The following is a 26150-nucleotide window of genomic DNA, read 5'->3' as shown; positions in this document are numbered from 1 at the left end:
CCCTTCGTGGTTCGGTGCTTGCATTTTGTTTTTCTTTGTGGGGCTGGTGTCGAACAAGGGTAGTGCTGTTGGAGAGCCTGAGGGAGAAGGGGCGAGCTTTCCTGGGATCCCTTGGTGGACTCAACACTAGGGACCGCTTCCCCATCACCGGCGTGGCTTCCATGGACTCGTGCTCCATGGGAAGCTGAGTGCTCCTGTTGCACTTCGCTCTCATCCTGTTCTGTACCACTATGTCTACGCGGTTCCTGGCCCAACATAAGCTCATTCAGCAGATTTCGGATTGCCACAGCAGGCCAGAAATAAATAACCTGCAAACTGTGTCGAGCCTCTGGAAAGCTTCTCCCTGCTGTTTATCACCAGCTATTTTTATTCCCCTGGAAAAGTCCCAAAGAAAGTTGGCTGAAAGAGGAGCTGTGACCAGAGCGAGTGTCCGCAGCTGATTTATGCCCGGTGGCTGAGGACCGACTGCCCCGAGCCAGTCTTGGGAGCGGTGGGATTTGTCTCACCGAGTCGCCTGGAAAAACCCAGCAGGCTAAGGTGGGCATCTAGATGGGCATCTTCTGGAGCTGGCGGGAGCTACATCCCACAGCAGGTGCAGGGAAAGCCACATCTGGCCTGACTCCACCGGGACGCTTGCACAGAGCACGCGAAGGCAGCAGGGAGCAAGCAGCTCAGATCCTCGGCGTGATCGTGCAGTATGGATGACCCCGCAAGGATGCTGCTTCTTCTCTCACCTGTCTCTGAACTCCTCGGGGCGGGGAGTACTGAGGTCCTGATGCCAACCGCCCTGCAGTTTTGGGGTATCTGTGTCGTGAGCATGCCTGTCCTCTGCCCTCAGCCAAGGTTGGACCTGGCCAGCCTTGGACCATTTTGTTTAAGTTAAGGACGGTTTGCTGGACCTGAGCCTGGATTTGGACTCTGCCTGCCTCCAAAGCTCGAGGACGTTGAGGTCCAGGCTTCAAGGGCCGAGCTATCCCGAGCCAGGCCATGCTTCCTGAGCTTCCAGTTTCTAAGCCACCCTTCCCAGAGGTTGCAGGTCAGGCAGGGTCAGAACGGGACTACAAAGCAGCTTCTGCAAACCTCCTGCGAAGCTGCAGTTCGAGCTCCCGGCTCAGCTTTGCTCTGCCTCTGGAGACACGTGCCCCCACCCGAGCGCCCTTCAAAAGCACCGCTGTGCTTGTAAGCCTCCCTGGCAAGACACACTGCCCTGTGTTAAGTCCTTTATCGCTTATTTTCTCCTTCCCAGACAATTCCCACGGCACAACGTCGCTCATCAGCTCCCCGACAGCATGGCTGGAGAACATCTCTCTGGCTTGCTCAATTCAGCCCATCTCGGGGAGCTCCCGCCTGCCCAGCTGGTGGCCCGTGGGGGAGCCGTGCTATTGCTCGTCTCCAGCTACTTTGGGCCTGTTTCTCCTCCATTGCATAGGCCAACCGGTTGCCTTTAAAATGCATGCCCCACGAGAAGCCCTTTGCCTTTGGGGCATGGAGGGAGGGGAAAGGCAAGATCAAAGCTCTCCTTCGGAAATGCTCTGCCTGCGCGCGTTGATCCCAGATGGGGTTTTCTCTGCCTAGGCGGGATGTCAAGGCCAGGCCAGCCCAGGCTGTGCTTTGTGTATCCAGCCAGGAAATGGACTCGTGTCCGGAAGGGATTAAGCGACATTTCTGGGGGCGACCATGTGGCCAATAAACTTGCAGGGAGCACAACTGCGGGTTAATTCTTTGCAAGGATAAAAATGGAGCTAGAGGCTTATCCGGAAGATAATAATGAAATAGCCAGGCGTTTGCTGTGGGAGCTGAGTCATTCCAAAACCCTTCGCAGTTCAAATGCACTGTGATTTCTTTCTCCGCCATTGCCAGGCAGCTGGTTCTGGGGTGGTACGTGACAGCAAAACTACCTGCCCTTTCAGACAGGAGAGGAAGAATTTAGTGCTGAATTGAAACGACCAAGGTGGTTGTAGACTCGTGAGGCGAGTCTGAGGGACCTGGGCTTATTTAGTCTGCAGAAGAGGAGACGGAGGGGACGCTGCATAGCAGCCTTCGGCTCCCCAGAGGATGGTTGCAAAGAGGATGGAGCGGGGCTGTTCTCGGCGGGGGCAGACGACAGGACAAGGAGCAATGGGCTCCAGTTGCAGCAAGGGAGGTTTAAGTTGCATATCAGGAAAAACTGTCTCATGAGGAAGGCGGTGAAGCACTGGAGCAGGCTGCCCAGAGAAGTGGTGCAGTCTCCGTCCTTGGAGGTGTTGAAGACCCGGGTTGACAAAGCCTTGGCTGGGACGATGGAGCTGGGGCTGGTCCTGCTTGAAGCCGGGGGTTGCACTAGATGCGACCTCCTGAGGTCCTTCCAACCCTCCTCGTCTGTGCTTCTGTGTTAGCAGCGGGACGGATGGCAGGGAGAGCAGTGAAACAGGCCTTGCAGTGACAGCGAGTCCGTCTGTCCGAGGGTGAAAACATCTGCCGGCGTCGTGCGTCGAAGGATGGACCAGATGGCCCCGTGCGAGGCCTTTTCTAACCTGGGGCTGGAGTCTGCGTCGTTCAGGGGCTCTGGAGCAGCGTCAGGGGTTGGGGGCTGCTTTCCTTTCACGATGGAGAGGGGGTTTGGTTGTGAGCCTGGCCCAGGCTTGGGTTGTTGGAGTTCGTCACCATATGGTCTGAGGACTGAGCGCCTGTCCTGCCCTGCAGGAGACCCGAATGACGTGGCCAGTCCTGAAGTCTCTCTCCCCCTGCTTACCCTGCCGGTCTGTCCGTCCGTCCAGCCGCGCGTCATCTCGCCGTCGGTCTAGCTAAGTCACGGAGCACCAAGCAATTCACAGAAAGCAAAGAGGACAGTTGTGCACACCCGGCTCCCAGCCCATCGGAGGAATTAGAGGGACTCGTTCCTGAGTGGAGTGGGGGGCACGTGCCATGTGGGGTTTGCTTGAAGCAGGAGAAGTGACCTGGCAGGGCGGATGAGCGGAGATCAGATGGCGCCCGGGCGGCGACGGGCACCCACGCAGAGGAGCGGCACGGGAGCCACATCCTGCCCTCCTCGTCTGAGCCCGCCGGGGAAACTGAGGCTGCGGAAGGAGCTGGAAGGGGGCTGGGTGGTTTGCTTAAACTCGCCTTGCTGACAACTGGGAAGGCTGCAGTAGGGTTTTGGACCCCTTTACATGCACCCCAGACACCAGAGCGCTGAGGCCCCCATGGCACTACCCCCAAAATGGCTGGATCTGCCTGTGGAAAAGACTGCACCTTCTCAGTGACTCTTCTCAGCACCTGCAGGAGCGGGGTCCCCCGTGAGAGGGACGTGGCTCGGTCCTCTGTGCTCCCCTCCAGCGTGACTCCCCTCTTCCCCACTGGGTCACGCCTGAGGCCTGGCCTCGGTGCCGCCACCTGCAGCCCCAGGCACCCCCTCCCTCTGCACGTGCCGCGCTTGGGGAAGGGGCTGTGCCGTGGCTGAACATCACTGCCCAGCGCCAGCCCCCAAGCTGGAGCGGGGCTTGCCAAGCCGAGCGCAAGGCCTGCGAGCTTCTGCAGCCGGCGGCTCTGCCCCGCCACGTGGAGCACGCGCTGGGAAAGGGCTCCGCTGAGTCACCGGGAAGCGCTGGCCACGCTCGTCTGCACGCCAGGCCGGGGGGCCCTCGCCCTTCGCACGTCCGGCAGCGCCGTGTACCTTCCCGCGACGGCCCGGCGTGCTCCGCACGTCAGCGCCTGGCCCGGGCTGCGGAGCCTGCGATCCCCGGGGCCGGCTGCCAAGCCAAGCGCGGATTCTTGACATAGTTTTCACTTTCTTTCCAGCCAAGGCGTTCATATTTCACGGGAGGCAAAGCCGAGACCCGGCAGCAGCTGAGCGGAGGGAGGTTTGCAAGGGACGGCCGGCGGCGGGGCCGCGGCGCTCGCCCAGGCGTCCCGCTCTGCATCCGTGTCCTTGCTCGGGGGCGCGGACGTCGCCGTCTGGTCCCTCGCCTGCCGTTGACCCCGGTCGGCTGCCAGCTGCCTCGCTGGCCAGGGCCTTTCGCACTAGGCTGCGGCCGATCAGTAGGAGACAGAAACCTTAAACAGGCCCGGCTTTGAGAAGGGGCAGTTCACAAGAGGAAGTGATTTTTCACAGCCCCAGCCAAAGGCTGTTTAACCTGCCTGGGTATCGTTTCGAAGTGCGAGCAGCCGGTGAAACGGCCTTCTGTGCGCTCGCGGCAGGCAGCCCCCGGGTGTGCTCCTCCTCGCCCCCCGCCTCGCGGAGCCGCTTCAGGCTGCAGGAGCGAGGGGGCAGAGGGGGCTTTTCCCACCGCTTGCAATGCTCTGGCGCGGTCCCCGCTCCCACCCCGTCTCTGCCCCGAGTGCAGAGACGGACGCTCTTTGGGGTCCTGTTTCTCCTCCCCGGTGACCTGGAGGGAGCAGGAAAGCACCCCCAGACCTGCTCCTTCCCCCAGACCCCGACCCCACTGCATCAGGCCTGCACTGGGCGGCCCATCGGCACGAGCGCGGCAAAGTCCGGCCAGCCCTGACGAGCAGACGGCGATGAAGTGACTTACCCGGGGTCACCGGCGGCGAAGCCGAGATTTGAACCCAAGCGCGGCGCCTCCCACGGCGCTGCCTGAGCCCCGTGGCCATTCATCAGGGTGTCGACGCAGGAAGGGAGGAATTTTTTCCTGTGCGGAAAGGATTGCGGAATCAGCCGGGGACGTCTTGATGGGGAGGTTGGGGGTGAGACTGCAAGAGAAAAGCCACAGCGTGTTCCTCTTTCGGCAGGACCGTGCTTCTCCCCGGCAGCTCCTCTTCTTTGCGCTGCTGTCCTGGTGCCTCCTGCTCCTTTCGCTGAGCAGAGGGAGGTCTTCCTGGCACCTTCCGTTTAGCCTCCGCTCTCAGGAAGCCGCGTTTGCAAAGGTAGACCCCGAAGGTCAGGCCAGCGCTGTTATCGGCCGGCTTTTGTAATTGGGGGCAGCTGTTAGGCAAGGTTAGGGGCCCAAAATGCACCTGATGGCCTCATCCTGAGGGTCCCGGTCCTCACTGCATGGCTGAACATGCAACCTGCAGGAAGCACCGCGCTTTCCTCAGCCTTGGTCCTACCCCGTGGTCCAGCGTCTGGAGACAAGGACCCAGGCATGTGTACGGCGCCCGCTCAGATTTAGCAGGCCCAGGTCGCCAGTACGTGTGAGCAGCGGGGAGGTGAAGGCTGTCTGAGCTGCTACAGCGTAGGGTTGGAAGAAGGGGTCACTTGGTTGTGTCTGTGTCCAGCCAGTTGTGGCAGATTTCTCCTTGCACAATCACCCGCTGCTCCTTCAAGCAACTCCAGGCTACAGGTCTCCCTAAAGTGGGCTCAGAGAGAGGACCTGCCTCTAACATAGAGGATGGAGGCCAGGAGCTGCCTGCCCCAGGAGGCACCGGAGCATCTTGCGTGGCGTCCGTCCCGGGAGGGAGAGGGATTGTGGAGGATGCTCAGGAGCCGGGAGACTCGGGCTGTGAGCAGAGCGTGACTGCCTAGCCGGCCAGATGATCCAGAGGTGCTTTCCTAGGACTATTGCAACAGAAAGCCCAGCGTGGGCTGTGTATCGGTGCCACTGGAGTCCAATCTGGCTTCGTTTTGGACAGCATCTTTCAGCCAAGCTGCATCCCAAGATCTCTATGCAAGAAAAGACAATAGCATTGCTGTAGTAGCAAAGGTAGCAAGGTCCGGGAAAAGGATGTATCTGCAAAAGAGCAGGGGCCTGGACCAGCACAAGTAGCAGACAGAGGCCATGCACCAGCATAGGGCTGTAGATTAACCGCTTTAGGGAAACTTGAGTGGAAAATCAGGGGTAACGTGATACTGGTGTGAGTGCTGTTTGCCTGCTCCGTGCAGAGTTACTGGCTCCTCTGCCCACTGGTGAAGATGAGGCACTGTAAAAGCACCGACCGCAGCAGCTAGCCTGGGAGAGCGGGTTGTGTGTCCGCGCCAGACACCGGTACACCTTGCAGCCGTGCACGCAGTTATGCCAGCGTGCACCTGTTGTGCATCCAGGTCTGGAGTCTGAGGCAGAGGATTGCAAGCTGGGTGATTGCAAAGAGCAGGGGCTTCCCACCAACCCCCCCTCACCTCTGCTTGGAGCTGAAACATAGAAACGATGCCCGAGCGATACCACAGCTAAGAAATGAAATGCGCTGTAAAGAGGAAGTGGAAAAGAGCTGGGTTTCAGCTGCAAAAGAGCAAGTAAATGGGGCAGATGGTGCAAACCTCTGTGTTGCCACTGAATACTGCATTTCCAGTCATGCTAGGAGGGGTGGCTCCTGTTTTGTTTCCTGCAGCAAGGAGTGTGCACACCCGCTTAGAGATGATTCCTTGCAAAGAAAAAGCTGGGGCTGCTGCCATTGCATTAAACACAGCCAGCAGTTGCAGGGCTAAGTAAAGGGTGAGTTGCCTACGCTGGCTGTCATCATGCACAGTGGCATGTGTAGGTCCCATCAGGAAACTTGAGTGGAAAATCACGGGTAACACGATACTGGTGTGAGTGCTTTGTGCCTGCTCCATGCAGAGTTAAGCAGAACGTCACCCTTAGAGGCACCGGCATCTGGCAACTAGATTGGCTTTGACACCAAAACGACCGAGGGCTGGATGGGACCTGCGCGAGCATCCATGTGGCAGCGATGCAGCAGCAAGCTGCGGAGCCCGGAGTAGGTTGGAGCCGGCAGCCCAAAAACAAGAGCAGCTTAACTGGATGAGGCAGAGACAGCAAGGAGCGTTGGCTGTTGTGCACGCGGGGAGCGAGGTGGGCAGCAATTCGGCAACCAGTTTGGGGTCAGAGAGAGGGGCTGAGCTGGAAATGAAACCCAGATCTCTAGGCTAGAGCCAGCCCCCCTTGCTGCTGCGAATGGGGCCGGCTCTCCGTCCCTGGTCCTGTGCAGTCACCGTGTTTCCAGAAGCGCTGGGGATCTCCATGCTTCATACCTGCGTGCATTTTTCTCGTGCGGACGATGGAGCAAGCCGGGGTTTCCCCCTTCCTGTAATGGGGACAAGTCCACGTGCCACCGGCTTTGCTGTTGTAGCAGCAGCACCTTCGACTCGGGAAGCTCGGGGGTCATTGATGCTGGCACGCGGCAATAACGCGACAGCTAACTCGGGCCCCGGCGACGCAAACGTTGGGAGACGCAGCCTTCCCTTCAAAAATGCCTCCTTTATGTGGCTGAATGAGCACGACTGTGATAATGGAACTAGCTCTGGCCGGGGTTATTTTATCTTGGCAAGGAGCCTTTGCAAATTTAAACAGCAGTAAACAGGCTTTACAGTTGTGGCTGGAGTCAGTATAAGTGGCGCATTGTTGTGAAAGTCAAACCCGGCAGGCCGAGGGACGGCGTGTTAACTTTGGCGTGCTCGCCGGGGGCAGGAGCGATGCAGCTCCGGCCGTATCAGTCTGGGATTCATTTCGCTTAGTGGAGTGTGAAACCACAGAGGAATATGAGACTGTCAGCTGCTATTGGCAGCAGCTGGATTGATAGGCAGGTAGATAAACAGATGGATCAAAGAGCCAGGCCGTTGATAGCGGGGGGGGACCGCCTCGCCGAATCCTCCCCCGGCCTCACAGCCCATCCATTCTCCGCTCGCTGACAACCGAGGCACTGTGTCGTGAATGCCACGGCCGGGCAAGGCTGATCTTTAAAGCCGGCTGAGCGCCGCTCGTGCTTTCCGACGCTGGCGGCATCTCCTGCCGTGGGAGCTGACGGCGCCTGGGACGTGCCCTGTATCACAGCTACGGGTGTCAGTGTGGGGCGGACAGGATTTGGGTCTACAACAGCGTCGTCCCCCCTGCAAGCCCCCTGGCCTGGGCCGTGCCCGTGCCCTGCGCGCTTCCTCCGGGCGGTCTCGGCCTTCTGGGGGCATTGCCCTCCGTCTGCTCTCCAAGGGGACAAGCTGGGAAAGATGTTTTAGGGCATCTCCACGGTCTGGCAAGTGGCGGCAGGGGCAAGCTGAGCTGGGATTCTCCGTGTGGGTTGTTATCCCCACCCAGATTTGGGAGGTAGCAGTGCTGCCGCAGCATGCACCCCTCGTCACGTGGGGGAGGTACTTCAAGCCCTGGTTTCTGAGCCCAGCCAGGTCTCTGCTGCAGCATCCGAACCCCAAGACCTGCACGTAGGATGCCTGCCAATGGGTGTGGGTGAGAGGTCTGGGATGGAGGATGCTCGCCGCTTGTAGTGCCCCCCCCTTCTTTGGGTTGCAGGCCCTGAAAAGGACCGTTTTAAAAGGCTAGGCCAACCCCCCTCCCTTGCTTCCGATAGGATTTAAAAAAGGAAACAACACCTGGAAATCATTTGCTTCTACAAAACCTACGCTAGGAGCCAAAATGAGTAGCTGGTTGCCTTTTAAAAAGGTTTGATTGTCAGGGGCTGGATGTGCCGGTCAGCAATTTCGTGATTTGTTTGTAAGGATCTCGCTGCATGAAGACACGACTTGAGCCACTGGGACAGGACAGCTTTGAAAGGGCAATAGCCCTGGATGGCAGCAAGGAAAAAGGCAGTTGTGGGGGAAAGACTGCCAGCCAAACCCTGCTTTTATCTCCCAGCGATAGCAGCTGGTCCGCTTGCGACGCAGAAGCAAACTGATGTGCTGTGTTTTCACTGCCCCCCAGCACAAAAGGGCCTGTAAAAGCTGAGAGAAGCCCAGAGAAAGGCAGAAGAGACGTTTTTACCCATCTCCACCCCAATCAGAAGCCGCTCCTACAGCCCAGCGTGCTGAGGCACGGTGGCAAAGGCTGCCGTCGAAGCAATGCCCTCTCCTGGGCAGAGGCTTTAATGACACGCAGGAGGAAAAGGGGCCGATGGGCACCCCGTGGCGTGGCCCGTTGGCTGGTGGGCTGCCCAGCTGCGGGGCCGGCTGCCTCTCCCCACCGGGGCGGTGCCGCCCAGGCCACGTCCCGGTTTGCAAACCAGGTGGATCCATCCTGCGCGGGGCGACGCCAGGAGAGCGGCGGGCCGTGCAGGCGTACGCGGCTGATCCGCAGCGGAGCCTCCTTAAACCGGGAGGTGGGAGGGGGTGCGACCCTCGGCCGAAACCTGGTAAACAGCAAAGGAATTGAATGCGATGCCTCCCGAAGCTGGGAGATCGGGGCCTCGTGCCTTGGCAAAGACAGGAGACATCACAGGTGTCCTGGCTCGAAACACCCTGTTGCTTCAAGGCCTTTCCTCCCTAGGCTCAGCGGTACCCTCCCAGGCATCTGCGGTGACCCCCAGACACGTTTCCTGGTTGTGGGCCTGGTTATCATCCGCCACCTTCCTCGCCTATCTCTGACCACATCTCCGAGCGATGCGCTCTCTGGCTCCGGCGGTGGCGACTGTGGTTTTCGAGGGCTGGGGAGGGGGTGGCAATGCTACCGAGCTAGCTGGCTCTGGCGAGTCTGGGACGTCTCTTGGAAGATTTGGGGTCACAGCTCCCAAGGTCCCATCCGCATGGGCATGCTGTTTTAAATCCAGCGAGTTTAAAACACAGGGATGTAGGACTGGGAGGCACAACCTGGTCCGTCCCATCCAGGCTTCCCTATTCTATTGTATTAAAAAATCGTAAAATTTGCCTCCTCCGACCTTCTCACGTGCCAGCGCCGCAAGAAAAACCATGAGAGGGCGCAAAGCAGGGAGACGTGGACACTGCAGTGCTGATGGCAGAGAAGTCATCAGATTTGAAGTTGTCAGGACTCACGGCACAGGTGATATCTTTCATCAGATTTTTGCAAAAAGAAAATTCTTTAGTCGCAAGCTTCTGGGCTTTAGATTTAAAGTCCTTACTAGGTTTACATGCACTCAAGCTCCTCGCGCCAGCCGGTCTTCACGGAGACCTGGATCTTGCGACGGTAAAACCAGCTTGGAAAGGCGAGTGTGGGCATGACCAGTGATGTGTGCATTGGGCAGCACTGCCCGGCAGTCGCGTCGGTGCCTCACTTTGCCCGCACCAGGGATCGTGGCGTGGCAGGCCTGCCGGGTTCCTAAAAGTCCATTTGCCTGGAGCTATAATTAGCAGAGCCCCGGAGAGGCAGGTCGCAGTGACACAGCTCGCTTCACTGCATACGGCTGCTGCGATCGGAGCGGCGATAAGCTGTATTCCTCCCCTCCTCGCCTTGTTGCTGCAGGTGCCTGCTTTTAGCTCTGCTGTGCGGGGCAAGGTCAAAGCGGGCCAGCGCTTGGGTGGGGGGCACGCAGGGGGTGGTGGGGGTAGTGGGATCCCGGGGTGGATCTGGGGTTGGCGGGGGCATACTAAATGGTGCTTCTGATCATTAGAAATCCCTCGATCCCTTTTCACGAGAGTGGGGCTGGTCAAGGGGCGGCCGGATGTTGCAGTCGTTGCTTCCTGGGGTTCAGTGTTGCTGTGCTCTGTTAAGCAGCTGGCATGTTCTCCCCAGAGCTGGCTGCATTTCTGCAGCAGGTGTGAAATGCCAGGGAAGCATGGGTTTTACAAAGGCTTTAGGAAAAACGTCCCTGAGACATAAGCTGTCCTCCCAGCACGGCTAAAGGCAAGAAGGAGCTCGCTATAGCCGTGGCTAGAAAGCTCTGCTATTCAAGAGCTCCCTGTGGGGGATTTTTAAATGCTCCCCTCCGTTGTGTTTTCATGCCCTGATCCAGCTAGACCAGATGTGAGGGAAACTGCTCTGTTGGGCAGCATCGGCTGTGGGTTCAGGGTGCGTTTTCATTGCACGAGGGAAGAGGAAGGGGATGGAGGGAGAGATTCACTGGCCTGGGATGGAGGAGACCCAGTTTCTAATCCTTTCTCCACCTGATTTGCTGGCAAAAGCAAGGAACTGTCCTTGCTTTCCCCCTCTGCATGCACCCTGGGCCCAAACCCGTCCTGCCGAACCCTGTGCGGAAACCACCGCGGCTCCTGAAATGCTGCCAGCAGCCAGAGTGTTTTTCTGAAATGCAATCTGGATGCAGATGCTCCAGCGAGTCCTCGCGGGTGCATTTGCGCAGGGAGCTGAGGTCACGCGGCTGGTGCTGCCTACCCAGAAGTAAAAACCCCAAACCTCCCGCCGCCAAGGGCCCGAGGGCAGGAGCCGGGAGAGCGAAGTGAGGACCGGTGCGGTGCCGGAGAGGAGCAGGGGGGCCGGTGGAAACTCCTTTCCAGGGCACCTTTCGCAGCCAGGCAGAGCCCGTCCCTGACAGTCATTCCCAGTAATCCGTAGGTGGAGCTCTTCTGTCGTCTTTTCCTGCTTAGCCTGCTAATCAGGGCCCAGAAATAGCTGCTGAGCGGAGAAAATTGCCGCCCTCAGCAAGTTTTGCAGAAGGTAAAATGCTCAGAGCCGCCTTTGAAGAGCCAGAAGTTTGAGGGGCTTCTGCAAAGAGGGGGGAGCTGCTCTTTCCCCCAGCCCCCTACCCCCAGGAGACCCAAGCCCCTTTCTCCCCATCACGAGCTGTCCAGGGGTGACGCGTGCCATGAGGCCAGTGGCCGCTGCGTCACCCTCTACCCTGGTTCAGTGCCGACGAATCCAGGCAGCGATGCTTTGCACGGAGCCAGCCCCTTTCCCCCCACGTCCTTGGGCTCCGTGGCATTAGGCAAGCCCTCGTTTCCGCCCTCCCCGGTCTCACCGCGCTCTCTCTTTGTTGTAGGTCCCATCCTGAACGATGAGGCTCCCCCCAGCCGGTGTCCCCACGCCCAGCCTGTCCAGCAGCCGGGATGGATGTGGGAGCAGGGTGCCACTGCCCTTTTAATCCGGCCTCCTCCTAACTGCCGGCGAACAAGGGACCATGCCCGCGAAGGCAGCATCTAACCCCATGGAGCGAAGGGAAGCCAGCGCTTTCTAGCCCTGCCCCTCGGTATCATGACAGGGGAGACCCAGCATGCGTACGCCATCCCCGACACCGAGTCCGGCTCCAAAGACAAAGACTTTGTCTTCGAGCGCTACGGCGAGAAGGAGGCGCGGGAGTACGACGGCGGCTTGCCGGACAGCTCGGAGCTGGGTTTGCACAGCGGGGCCGAGAGCGCGCCCCCCTTCCCCAGCGCCAAGGACAAGGAGCCCCACAGCCAGCGGGAAGCCGTGATCCGGCCGCAGCAGGCGGGCAAGATCGACTTCAAGTCCCTCCACAACAGGCCCGCGTTCGCCGGCGATGGCGCCTGGGGCGGCATCAAGGGCAGCCCGCAGTCTCCCCCGGGGAAAAGCCGAGCGCGGGAGAAGGGCCGGCGGGCTGGGAAGGGGGAGCGCGGCCACCACCAGCTCTACCGGCTCAGCATCGCCAACGCCCGGCCCAACCCCACCATCGGCATCGCCTACCCGCAGCAGAAGGTCATCCCGCCCAAGAAGCTCGAAGTCCCCCGAGGGCCCATCTCGGGAAGCTACCGCTTCCACGTGCCCAGCATCCCGGAGAGGGAGGCCGAGCTGCAGCAGGAGGACCTGGGCTTCGGCCGATGCTTCCCTGAGGCCTCCGCCAGCCTCACCTCCACCAGTTATACCTCACAGGCGACAACCACCGCACGCCAGAACCACGCCGCCAAGGGACAGTCGCCCGTGGGGGTCCCCCACAAAAGCCCCGGCGCCGGCGGGCAGTTACACTATTTAGACTTCCAGGCCAACGGGGTGAATTCGTGGCCATCCCCCGAAAAGATCTTCCCAGGCGCTACCTACGGCCTGTCTGCCCCGAAAGCCGGCGCTTTTCCCGAGAGCGGCAAGTCCGGCGCGCGCAGCCCGGGGTCCTTGCCTTTCCCCTATCCGTGCCAGCCGGTGCAGGACGCGGTGAAGGAGTCCTACCACAACGATGCGAGCAGCCAAGATTATATGGATGTTTCCCTGGCAGTAAACCAGGTGACTCATGGTGCTTTCAGCTTCCATTCCTCTTCCAGAGACTGGCAAGACGAGGCTCTGAGCAACGGCTCCTACGACAACGTGGTCCCGGAGGGCAGGGCGTACAGCCTGCCTTCTCAGCCCGCTCAGTTCCTGCCGTCGCAGGCGCCGGGGGTCCATCACCAGTCCCCTCTGCCTTGCTACAAGGGGAGGAATGAGCACTCCACTGACCTTAATGGTGCTATCTCTTCTTCTGGTGCTATCGACCAAAACCCAAGCACTTTCCAAGAAAGCCAAGCTGTTTTTCCGTCTAGTTTACACACTCCTACTATGCCAAAGCCGGTCAGTAAGAGGCAATGCACGTTGAAAGACGGTGTCCCCGGTCCGAGGATACTGGCCCCGGGTAGCTCTCTTAGAAGGAACATGCCACAAAACTCTGTCTCCCAAGTGCACTTTCAGAACAAAGTTTATTGCAGCTCCGCGGCCGGCGGCGTAAGCGCGGCGTCGGTGCCTTTCGAGAAAAGCATCCCCACTACTGCTCAGCCCCACCCCAGGCTGCTGCAGGCCTGGGACGGAGCCAGCAAGGCCTTCCCTCCCCTGGACCCCAGTTCAGCACCTTATTCGAACCCCGTTGGAAACCAGTTCTCGTTCGAGTGCCAGTCTGGCCCGGAGCAAAGGCAGCACGTGCAAAAAAGCTCCCGGATGCCTTGGCAGCAAATCCACCTCACCTCCGCCATGCCCAGCCAGAACCGCATCGAGCTCTCGAGGCAGATCACCAGCCAGAAGTTCCCGTTCCCGCTGGGCACCTCGGAGTGGCCGGGGGGGGGCAAAATCCAGAAAGGCCCCCCCTTGACCGGCGTCCCGGGGTACCACAGCAAAAAGCTGCTGCCCGGAGATGGCCTGAGGAGCGACGCCGGCCAGCAGCCGACAAACGCCTTCTCCTTCGAAGGCAGGAAGGAGGCCGGGTCCCCCGGGGGCGACGCGAGGAGCAAGGCGCTCTTCTACAGCCTGAAGCAAGCGGCGCCCGCCAGGAACCCCCCCGCCCTCGCCTTGGCGCTGCCGGCCCCCACCCTGGTGGGGGCCTCCCCGCGCGAGTCCCCGCTCCCGTCGCCCGTGCCCAACCCCGCGGGCGGCAGCACGTGCTCGTCCCTCTCGCCCATGTCCGCCAGCCCCGGCAACCCCAGCTTCGAAGACAGCCAGCTGCCCCCCGCGCTGGCTCCGTCTCCCTTCTACCCCCACCCGTGCCACCCGAAGGACGTGCCCGCCCTCCACTACCAGCCCCCTGAGGCCGCCAAGTCCTTCCACTTCCCCGCGGACGCCTCCAAGGACGAGCCCCTGCTCAAGTGCCTGCCCGAGGCCCCGTACCACAAAGCGGGCCTGGACGGCTTGGAGGGGGAGCCCCCGCCCCCGCCGTACTTGTCCCATCACCTGCTGGCCAACTCGCTGAGCAGCGCCAGCCTGGACCAGCTGGACGTGCTGCTGACCTGCAAGCAGTGCGACCAAAACTACAGCAACCTCTCCTCCTTCCTGGAGCACCGGCAGTTCTGCGGCTCCCACGCCGTCTTCCAGGCGGAGACGAAGGACGGCGCCCGGGGCGCCGAGGGCAGGAAACCGCTCCTCCCGGACCCCGCGAAGCACCCGCAGCCGGGGCTGGGGCTGGGGCTGCCGCTGGCCCCCGACTCCCACTCGCCCCTGCTGACTTTGAGCAAGAACGTCGACTTCCTGTTGGACGGGGAGGCGAAGGACGACCCGCTGAAAGCCAACCTCTTCCACGGCCTCGCCGTCGCCGCCCCGCCGCTGACCGCTTCCGATTTGGAGATCGACGACGCCAAGCTGGACAGCCTGATCACGGAAGCGCTGAACGGCCTGGGGTACCAGTCCGACAACCCGGAGATCGACAGTAGCTTCATGGACGTCTTCGTGGACGAGGAGCTCACGTCGGCGAAGGCTGCCGGCAGCGGGGCGCCCTACAAGCCGAAGGACGCCCCGGAGAGCAAGCAGAAACACCCGGGCGCCGAGGAGAAGCCGAAAACCGCCTTTTACTACGAAGAGGATCGCCCCAGCGAAGAGGCGACCAAGAGCCGGACGCCGGGGAGGCAGCACGTTCATAAGGGGAGGCCGGCGGGGAGGTTTGCCAGCCGTGGGGCCCAGAAGCTGGAGAAGCTCGACACGAAGGAGCTGGATCGGAGCCGGGGTGCCGACCGGGTCCCGGTGGGTAAAGCGGAGCCCAACAAGAGCGCCAAGCTGAGGGCAGGGAGGAAGGGCAGCACCGAGTCTGCCGTCCCCAAACCCGGCGCGGAGAAGAAACCGTGCAGAAACGCCACCCGGGACCCCTGCGCGAGGAGCGACGCGCGGCCTAGCGCCCCCAGCCCGGCCGCCGCCAGCAAGAGCGCGAAGCCGCCGCGCTTCTCCATGAAGGATGGGAAAAAGCGGAAGCTCAGGAGCGGGACTTGGAGCAAGGAGCTCATCCACAAGATCGTGCAGCAGAAGAACAAGCTGCACAAGCTGCACGTCAAGAGCAACGCGAACATGCAGTTCTCCCTGGTCACCGAGCGGCTGCTGCCGGCCCCCCACGATGGGCAGTTCGGGGAGTACGACTACATTTCGGACTCGGAGGACGACGGCGCGGACTACGCCGCGCTGCCGGGCAGGAGGAAGCCGGGCTCGGGTTTTAACGGGAGACCCAAGCGCAGCTTTAGCCGGAGGCGCTCGGGCAAGGAGAAGGAGCCGGCCTGGCTGCATAGCCAGAAGAGAGGGAGCCAGGAGCAGAGGCGGGCCCCAGGCAGCGAGGCCGGCAAGAAGGACGAGGGCACGGCCAGGGCGCGCCGGTCCTCCACGGGCAGCCGCCGCAGCACGAGCCTGTCGAGCGAGACCAGCGCCAGCCCCCCCGGCACGGAGCAGGCGGATTCGGACGCCGAGAAGGGCGGCGAGCACGCGGCGCCGCTCCCTCCCAGCCCCTCCGACGCCACGGCCCCCAAGAAGAGCCACAAAAGCAAGGGCGGCTTTTCCAGAGGGACCAGGAGGTTCGGCTCCGCCAAGTGTCCGCCGACGGGCCCAACCGTGTCTCCCGCGGAGGGCCAAGAGCAGCGGGCTCGCGGCGAGGATGCTTCGAGCACGAGCCCCCTCCCGCGGTACAGGAGGCAGGCCAGCCACGCCGAGGAGACGGCACGACCCGTGCCGGAGGCGCCGGACTTGGCGGCGGCCAGCCAGAGGGGCCCGTTCGCGCCGTATAACGAGGACGCCCTCCGGTATCACTCGGAAGAACTGATCGCTGCACCCCACCTCGGCCACGAGGCCAGTCCCGGCCACGCGAGCTACTCCGAAACAGGCATCAAGTACCTAAAGCAGCACGGACTTTGCGGCGACCGCAAAGATTACGGCTGTTACAGCAGGGACGGCGCCGGGATGATGCTGGCCGTCAAAGAACCGGCGACCTACGTGAACGCCGAGGAAGCCTTTTACGACCCTAAAGACCTGTCCGATCCCTACGACGCCAACCTCTTCTCGAAGCCACCGCCGCTGGGCTCTTCGCACATGGATGAGATGTACTTATGCCAGGCTGACATGAATGCCGGCTCGTTCGAACAGAAGGAGGCCGGTCTGTCTGCGTACGCCGCGGAAAGTCAGCGGGCCAAAGTCTCCTCCCCTCTGAGCTTTGATTCCTCTTCGATTTTCGAAGAACTTCCCGTCGCCGAATTCGACGCCCCGTTGTACAGCAGCGTGTCCGCGAGCAAGGACAGTTATGTGATGTTTGCCTGCGCCGGCAACCCGCCCGGCAAAGCGATGCCGTTTGAGCAGCAGTACCCTCCGTTTCTGCAAGAGAAGGAGTGGGCTCTGATGGAGGACGTGCCCCCAATTTTGGCAGAAGACATCCCTCCGTTTCACGGTCTTTCGGTGGAGAAGCCGTTAGCTAAGAAATTTCCTGACGAGGGGACCGTAGCCGGCGGTCAAATGTCTTTGCCTCTGCCGGAGCGCGTCACCGATTACAACGTCCCGTTCATGAACAACGCGTCCGAGGACGAGCTGGAGATCAAGCGACTGGTCACAGAACTGGAAAACCAGCTGCAAACCAACAAGCTGCATAAAGAGGCACCTGCCGTGCATCAGAAAGTGGAGCAACGCATCGGGACGCAGCTGAGAGACGCCTCGGGCCAGTTTTCCCCTCTGCCCGTGGATCAGGAGACGAGCAACGAAAAGCGACTGTTCTTGGCAGATGGTCTTGGGAGCGCGGGCCTCCTTGCCCCGAAAGTCTGCGTCAGCGAGAGTCTAGGGACCGTGAAGCCTGCTGCTCCGGACAGAGATGGCAGCTACGAGAGCCATCGGGGTGCTTGGCCTTGCCCGGTTGAGTTTGGCTCTCTGGACTCGAGCATGTGCGCGCCAGCTCCCGACGACCCCATCCCCGTGGACCATTTCTGCCCCAAAAAGGCCTGCGACCAGTTCCAGGAAGCTGAAACTCCCAAGGAAACGGACTCCAGAGAGACGGCGAGCGCGGTCCCCGACTCCTGCGTGCCCACGAAAACAGAGGCTCCAATTTACACAGAGCGGGCGATGAAAAGCCCTGCGATTAGTGATCCCTCGTGCCCTAGCACACTAAAGGCAGCCGATCTGAGCGAGCAAGATATGTTGCCACCCCTGCCGAGCTCGCGTGGCCCTGAGGGCTTTCCTCTCCCAGGGAAAATGGAGGAAAGCTTTGATGACCCTCCTGAGCTGGGACCGTTCGGCAGCCACGCTGCAAACCTGAAATCGGAATTTGGGCTCCAAGAAGAGCGGGTCCTGGCCTTTTCCTCCCATCCCAAAAATGTCCCGGACTCCCAAGAAAGCCCTTTGAGTAAGTCAGCATCGCCCGAAGGGCTGAAAAGCGCCGTGCACTTCGGCGGAGATGAGAGCGGGTCGGCGCTGTTGGAAGAGGCTGGAGAAAGCAAGGAGCCAGCACCCTACCCCTCCCCAGGGCCGTGCGACAAGGGTAGCGACCGCAAGGCGCTGTTGTTCGATATCCTGAGTTTGCCCAAAGAAGCTGAGCATGGCACGGAGAAGGCTGGCGCCCAAGAGACAGCAGCCAACCCCTTACAGCAGCTCCAGCTGTTCGTGGCCCGGACAGTCAAGAACAACGAAGAGGAGTTGATGATGCCGTGCTTCCCGATGCTGCTCTCTGCCAGCCACCAACCCCCCGGCACCAGCCTCCAAGCTGAGCAGAAGGAGGAGAGCGTCAGCGGCGCAGAGAGCGAGGATGCGACATATTGTCACGCGCGTGTGGACGGGACGGTCCCCCTGGGAGAAGCAATAGGCCTAGCTGCCGGCTCAGAAGAAAACGGGCATTTTTCCGGGGCGGGTGAACAGCTGGACCCGTTCCCCGAAGCAGCCTCCTACGCTCTAAAGCAATCCGCGTTCATGAACGAAGAGCTGCACAATACTGTAACGGAGCTGCAGCACTTAGCAAATGAATGTTCAGAGCCGGGCGACATTAATACCCACCCAGATGGTGTTTCCCAAGAGCATAATAACCTCTCCCCACTCGGCTACTCAGCGCGAGCCCCATTGCCAGGGCAGGGACAGAAATCGGATCAGATTGTGAAGGAGCAGGAGCAAGATAAAAACAAAGCAACCTTGGCATTTAAAAAACACAGGCAATCCTATTTAAGCCACAGATCATTTGAGAAAGAAACAGTAGGGAAGGCATTGCCAGAGACGCTAAACGTTGGTGACGCCGACTGCGGTCCTTGGTGCGACGGGGCCGGTCCGGAGGTGCAGCTGTCACGTGCTGCAAAGCACAGCGGGAGAGGGTCCACCAGCAAGGGGGGACAGGAGCCACAGCCCCTTAGCCATGTCCCTCTGGCTCCTGCCAGCCCATTAAACCCTGCAGAAGATCTTCAGCGGGAAGATCGTTTCCTGCACGAAACGAATGTCTATTTGGTAAATGCTCAGATGCCGAAAGAAGGGGGTTGCACAAAAATGCAGGCCCTCGAAGCCTGTCACTATAAGGAGGACTCGCTGGGCGGTTTGCCTTTGCGGCCCAGCTTTTCTCACCAGAAGTATTTGCAGAGCACCGGTACTGAAAATCTGGGCTTCTCCAGCTTTGGCGCGCGGCTTCCAGAAGGGGATCGGTACGGCGCCTCGCTGCTGACTGCAGAGACTCAGTCGAGTTTATTTCTGGTGAAGCGGTGCCCCTCGGACTCCGAGAGCAACCCCATTTGCCATCCAGCCCAGAGTCCCGGGGTGCAAAGCAAATGGAAAGGCGCGCTCTTGTTTCCACCCACCCCGCAGCATTGTAATACTGCTGCCCCCGCACCACGGGAGCCCATGGGAAGCATCCAGCGCTGTCTTGCTGAAGACCTAAATAGCTTTCAGCAGCCTGAGAAAGAAGAGTTGGCAAGACCTCCTGCCCCGCTATGCCCCGATGACCTGGCAGCCGCCGCGTTGGACTTGGAGAGCCACCAGAAATTGCAGCTGAAGGACTGCGCTCTTTCCTGCTTTGACCAAAAAGACGTGGGTCAAGAACCGCAGGAAGGCCCCGGTGCTGCGTTCCTGGGCCCCCGTTACAACGAGGGAAAAGCAGGTGCAACGATGAAGTCTCAGCCAGCACCTCTGCGGGGCAGCCAGGCGGCACCAGAAACCAGCAGTTACTCAGCAGAGCCCATGAATCTCTTGCCAATGAGAAAACAAGATGCTGAATCCAACTTAAGTCAAAAACAGGAGCTTGAAAAAGGCTGTCACGAGGGCCACAACCAGCGAAGCAAGCCAGAGACCTCATCCGCTGGCTTTGTCGTTCAGCAGGTGCCGACTGCTGCGAGCCCTGGGCTAAAGACGACAGATCCTGGGCCTCTCGATGGAGGCGTCCAACACTTTTCAGAGACGAGAGCGGGCGATCATTGCAAGAGCCTGGATGGGAAAGAAGGGACTGCAGAAGGAGATGGGTCCGGAAGTGGTGGCGGAGCTGGCAGCTGCGTTCGAAATAGCACGGACCGAGAAGATGACGGCGATGTGTTGGGCGCTCTCCCGAGCGCCTCCAGAAAGGAGCGTGTGAAAGAAAAGAAGCAAAACGGGCTCCAAGTCACCTGCGACATTTGCTCTGCCTCTTTCCGGTCCAAACCTGGCCTGACCAGGCACAAAGCAGTAAAGCATCGAATGAAAAATGACAGCATAACGCTGCCAAGCAAAGTTTCCCGGCCCCGTTTAATTCCTCTGGACAAGGCATCGAGGCTCTCCAGGAAAGGCCCCAAGAAGGGCGCAAAGGGTGCCGACAGAGAGCGAGCGGGTAACTCGCAGGTCCCTGCCGTTGCTGCTGCTGCACTTGTGCCCAGGAAAGCATACGCCGGTCCAGAGAAGGAGCCCAACGCGCAAATCCAAGAAGTCGTTAGCAGAGTGCTCAGTGACCTGAGTGTGGTCTCGCTGGGGATGTCCCAGGAGCTCCGGTGCACGGATATGCCGAGTAAAGACCCCAAGCCAAAATATCAGTGCACGGTGGTGGTAGAGAACTTGGGCATGGAGAAGCCCGACCCTAAGAAGCATCCCGGGAAGAGGGAGAAAGGCCGGAGGAGCCAAAGTAAAGATCCCGAAGGGTTCAGCAGCAATTCAGAGAGGAAACTCAGCAGAAAGGTGAGACGGAGGAAAGCCAAGATGTTTCCCAACAAGAGCGAAGCTGGCGGACTGTGTGCTTCGGAGGAGGACACAAGGGATATCCCGTCCCAAGATACTTTGGGAACCAGTCGGTCAGGGAAGCTGGAGGACGTGGCTGAGGTAGGCGACTGCGTCTCGGCGGAGGCACTGGACAGGCCTCGCTCGCCACAGCCCTCTCCCGCGGCAGAGCCCGCTCCTCGTGCAGCCGGGCCCTCGGAGGAGGTTGTTGAGGAGGCATCCTGTTCACAAGAGACAGCCTCCCGGGACACGGGCGAGCTGAGGAAGGCTCCAAATGGAGGTGAAGAGGCGCGGGCGGAAGAGAAATGGTCAACCCGGTTGGTGAAGCAAGTGGAGAAGGGGTTGAGTCAGGTTTGCAAAGAGCAGCGTGAGGATGGGGATGGCACAGTGGTGAAAGGGCCTGAGGCCACGGAGAGCTCCTTGGGAGAGGGCAGCCACGGGAAGTGGAGCAGTGCCTTGAAGCATCCCTCTGGCCCAGCCACGCCGGACCGGCCCGCAGAAACTCGGGACGCCGCACCAGGCCCGAAGGATCCCGCTCCGGGAGGGCAGGAATGTGCTTCGGACGGCAGCCCTCGTTCCTCCGAGCCCCGGCCCTGGGGACAAGGAGAGGCGCAGCCGAGCAAAGAGCGCAGCACCGGTAGCGTGGCCGAGCCGGACCTGCAGAGCTTGTTCGACGACGACACCACGTTCTCCCAGCTCTTCCCCAGGGACGACCAGTTCACCCGGAGGAAGTGCACGCGCGTGTACGGGAAGCGGACGAAGAAACCCAAGCCCATTAGCGAGGCAAACATCAAGCCGATAGGCACCGAGGACCTCTTTAGCATCCGGCTGGCTTCTGACCTCAGCGAAACCAGCTCTTTCTGTGTCACCAGGGACGATCCTTGCGAATATGAAACCATTTCTATCGACGATGCCTTAATGCTCAATATGTGTCACAATAGCAAGCCCAAGGGGCACGATGCTGTCTCCAGCCCTTTGACAAATCTCACAGATTATAAGAGAGCCAGCCAAGAGAAGGAGGTGATTGACCTGGAAGAGGATAACGTGGTAACTTTCTTATGCCAAAACAACCGGATGGAAAACGTTCCAAACTTGACCATTTGGGGAAGCCTCGACAAGGAGGTAGGAAGTGTTCCCACTAACAAAATGCTCTTCAAGCCCCTGGCAGAGCCTGAAAATGAACGCTTAGCAGTGGAGGCGAGCCCTGAGCCTCCAGACCTGGAAGAAGAACCCTACGATAGCAAGGCTAACGAGGACCCCAACTCACCTGAGTTTCATGCAGTCGACATTGAGATGCTGAATGCCAAATTCAAGATGAGGGACGTGTGCTTTGTCAGCTCGGGCGAAGATAATCCTGTCCATCCAGATGACAGCACGGTGAGCTTCAAGCAGAAGCCAGGCCAGCATAGCAAGCACAGCAAAAATAAGGCAGAAGATGGGAAAGCCGGGAAGAACCGAAGCGACTTAAATCTCAAGACCAAAGACAAACAGTATAAGTGCAAAGTGTGTTTTCAGTGGTTCCTCACCTTAGGAGAACTGGACTTCCACAAGCTCACCCATAACCCGTCCCCACCTCCCACCTGCTACATGTGCGTCCAGCGCAAATTCAGCTCGAGGGAGCAGCTGAGAGACCATTTAAAAGAGAAACACGCCAAGAACAAGGCGGGACTGTGGGCCTGCGGCATGTGCCTGAAGGAGATCTCCGACGTCTGGATGTACAACGAGCACCTCCGCGAGCATGCCACTCAGTTCGCTCGGAAAGGGCAGGCCCAGAAATCGGTCATGGGTCTGCCCGCCTGCTTCAGCGAGGACAACGCTGCCGTCACCCATTTCCTGAACACCATCATGTACCGCAAACCCAGCAAGTCGTCCAGGCACGTGGAGTCCAGCAGCAGCAAGCCTCCTGCTTGCAAAGAGAACAAAAGCCAAAGAGAGCAGCCCCTGGAGCAAGAGGCCAAAGTAGTAAAGGACCTGGCAGAGATGAAACCACCCTCTTGCCCCTCCAGCTCTTCCAAAGCATCTTCCGTCCCATCGCCGGAGCACATGCCAAAATGTGAGAGTGCTCCAAAGGCCGTGCCCATGCATCCCGACTGCAAGGACCCTTCCAGGGACTGCCATCACTGCGGGAAGCAGTTCCCCAAGCCCTTCAAGCTCCAGCGTCACTTAGTGGTGCACAGCTTGCAGAAGATCTACTTGTGCCATAAGTGCCCCATGTTCTACCAGGAAACCAAAGAGCTTCGCAACCACCTCGGCCACGAGCATGGCATCGTGGAGGAGCCGGAGATCAAGCACACCACGCTGTATGCGTGCGAGCTCTGTGCTGACGTCATGCACGTCATCAAGAAGTCCTTCATCTGCAGCATGTGCAACTACACCTTCTCCAAGAAAGAGCAGTACGACCGGCACATGGAAAAGCACCTGTCAGGGAGCAGTAAGACCTTCAAGTTCCGGGGGGTCATGAGGCCTGGCCTCCCCTCCAAGGATGGGAATGAGAAAATTAAAGAGGAAAGCTCTCCAAGGGAGGATGTGCCGCCGAGCAAGAAGAGGAAGGTGGGACACCATGCCAGCTTGTTTGCACGCAGCTCGCCTGTGTACCTGGACCCCAACGGCAACCTGCAGCTAGGAGAGGACTCTTTAACACCGCCCAGCGAGCCCTTCCCTGCAGCCACCGGCAGCCCTGAAGCACCGTTGCCCCAAACCTCTGTGAAAACAGAAGACCTTGTAGGTGACTTCTCAGAGCTCCTGGCTGAAATGGAAAAATCTCCATTTGGTGCCCTCCCTCCACCTGCGTGCCTGTCCCCATCTGGGCCCCAAGCAATAGCGAGTGACCCAGAGCTCAGCCACATCGCTACGCTTTCTGTCGAGGACCTTGAGAAAGGTGCCTTTGATGGGAAACATTTCCTGGACTCCTCAGAGTTTAGCATGGACCTGACTGGCCTAGCTTGTAACCAGGCAGAAGATGAAAAGCGGTCTCCACCTCATCTCACTGAGAAGCATGGCCATGCAGACGTCCAAGAAAAAGCAACCCTGGGCAATAATGATGCAGATGTCATGCGGCTGTTGGACGACCCCAGCCCACAAGAAAGCCTTGCCAAAGAGACCCATTTCCTCAAGCTTGCTAAGAAGGTCCCAGAGCTCCCTGTGCCACGAGCAGAGGCTCCACAAGCCAAGGAGGCCAATAAACCTTTGCTGACCAACCTGAATGTGAATGACACAGCTCCCAAGGACAGTGCCCATCACTCCTTGCCTTTAAAGGACAAGACGGCATCCCCTGTCCTGAACAGGGCTGCTAAAGATTTGGCCTCTCAGAAGAAAACCATAGGCAGTCAAGTCAATGGCGAGGCTGCCTTGAATACCACCAGTGCTGGGGGCAACCCAGAGGAGGTACTGAAACCCTGCTCTCTAAAAGACAAAGCCATGCCCGAAACGGGCGCCTTTGCCAAAGACAGCAGTGCGAACACCAACATCAAAGAAATAGGAAGCAACCAAAACAAGCCCCTAAGCAGCCAGCTCAAGGGTGAGCCGGTGAAGCACAGCCATTTGGAGGCAGGGAAGTCTTCAGACAAGCGGGCTCTGAACGGCACGGGCAAGCTTCACCTAAAGAAGCGAAAAGAGCACAAGTCTTTGAGTCACAAGGGCAGCTCGGCCTCCAGGGAGAACATCGAGGGAGACGGGAAGAAGAAGAAAGGCCGAACGCCAGGCCCGGGGAGAAGCGAGAGCGCCGGGGAGCTCAAACGAGCAGACTGGACTAGCAACGAGGCTTCGGCCCTGTCCCCTGGGAGGAGGGAAACGCACTGTAACAAACTGATTCCCAAGCCCCGCGTGGTCGGTGTTGGGCACCAGCTGAAGAAGATGGTGCTCGACACTTACAACCAGAAGAAGGTGGAGATCCGCCAGACCAACGGGGACTTGAAACGCAAGAAGGACATCCTCGGAAAGACCTTCCACCACCTCCTGGCCAAAGGCCCCGGCACGTCCCTCCACGGCGCCATAGGCCGGCACAGAACTGTCCAAGGTGCTAAACCTGCTGACTCCCACAATTACAGGACAGCCGAATCCCAGAACAATCTTCTAAGCCAACTGTTTGGACAGAAATTAACTAGCTTTAAAATTCCTTTAAGACGAGATACTTCAGAGTAATTTATGAAAGTGACTTATGGTGATCCGCAGCTGCTTTCATGGGGTTTGCAAGGGGGAAAAAAAAATTATCAAAGCATTAAATTCGTTTGTGTAGCGTGATTTTTCTGTCTAGCTTAAATGAACTTGCACTGCAGCCTCTGTGAAATAGTTTGCTTTGTGTCTACTAATCTACTTTAATTCACCTGATTTATCATGCAAATGCTACAACTTTGATGTTGCTGATGATTTCCATGAACTGAAATTGTAATCGCTTTGGGCAGACTGAATCGTCAAGAGCAATTGCTTTATTGCAGAAGTGCTGAGGTTATAAGGATACTTGCAAATCTCAGACCCTTTTGAGACTGTGTCTGTGTTATCTTTGTACAAAGTACTTGAAGAGATGAACTTCATTCCATAGACGTCTTATTCATAAGGTGCAGTACACTGTAGAAAGCAAATTTTTTTTTTTTGTGAAGATTTTGCACAAATAATCCCATACAATTCATTTAATTGGGCGCTGGCCTAAGACACGATGCAATTAAAAATAATAATAAATTAAGAACCGAGTGCCCCATGTTTTGACAGCCACCCTTACGAATTTGTTTCTACATTGTCAAGAAAATGAGGAGTTAGGTTTCGTGCTGCGTGGGCAATTAGTGCGTATCCGACGTTGCTGCCGTTATTTGACCACTGTAGATGATGCTTGTGGATGACCAGTGAGAATGCTAGGGACCTGCACCTTGACATTTGTGACAGACTCTTATTTTTGTTTTTATTTTTTTTTTAATATTTGCGCAACGACGAAACTGTGCCAACTTACCACACCAAAACGGTACTGTCCGAGGTACTTAACGGTATAACTTCTAAACTATCTTACTGTATTGAGTTAGTAGCTATATAGGTATCAGCTTTATACTATGCAGTTACTGGTGCTATTTTTATTTTTGTAATGTGAATACAGACTTCCTTGATTTAAGAATAAAAGGGAACAGTTAGGAAGTAGCGGTTACCTGTAAAACAAAAGCAGGAAAATAAAACTTTTTAAAGAAAAATCCTGTATGCTGGTACTCCATAGTGTTGCAAAGGTTACGTCACATGATCGAGCAGGTATACAACTGAACTTTTGAATCAGAAAGAAATCTCAGGTGCAAAGGATGACATGGAAGATAAATACTATTGAACACTCCCAAGTCAAGGAGGTAAAGATATGCACTGATGTGATATGAACAGTCAGAGTACTTTGCGTCTGTCCTGCAATTATTATTATTTTTTTAGATTTAAAAGGGAAAAAAAAAAGAAGAAGAGGCTCTATCCTGTTAATATGTATCATTGCAATCCTTTGTATTGTATAGAACTATTGTAGGTAATTTACCTTGGTGCAATGTGTTGTGTCAAAAGTTTTTATTTTGATATTTTGTCAGAGAGCAGAGAGAGCGCAGGGATGGCCTTTTTATGATGTTGTATGTGTGCTATTAAAGTGCCTCTTTAATATTGTTAAATAAAGTATGAGATGAAAATATGGGGCCGTGCTGTAAAATCCTACCGAATTAATCTCAAATATATTCCAATATTTTCACAGAAATTCCCAGGCTGCGTGGAATTTGTCCGATGCTTTTTGTTTTTTCTTCCTCCGTTCTCCTTTCCCCTGCTGTGTACACATGCTCCCTTGCTCTCCCGGCTGGGGGGCGAGGA

General features: G+C 58.3%; 1 protein-coding gene across 4 annotated transcripts in view; it reads left to right on the top strand.

Annotated features, from left to right (window-relative positions):
- The window catches only part of ZNF469 (zinc finger protein 469), a 361499-nt gene extending 335466 nt beyond the window's left edge, over positions 1–26033 (top strand). For all 4 annotated transcript variants that reach the window (XM_090063861.1, XM_090063865.1, XM_090063862.1 and 1 more), the window contains one exon: positions 11539–26033. In XM_090063861.1, coding sequence (XP_089919987.1) covers positions 11751–24479 — 12729 coding nt within the window. In that variant the 5' untranslated portion in view covers positions 11539–11750 and the 3' untranslated portion in view covers positions 24480–26033. The remainder of the gene's footprint in view (positions 1–11538) is intronic.
- The last annotated feature ends 117 nt before the right edge of the window (positions 26034–26150 follow it).

Source organism: Crocodylus siamensis, chromosome 9 (assembly GCF_052110815.1).
Source record: "Crocodylus siamensis isolate JL-2025a chromosome 9, ASM5211081v1, whole genome shotgun sequence".
Lineage (NCBI taxonomy): Eukaryota > Metazoa > Chordata > Crocodylia > Crocodylidae > Crocodylus > Crocodylus siamensis.
This window is presented reverse-complemented; position numbering and strand designations above follow the sequence as displayed.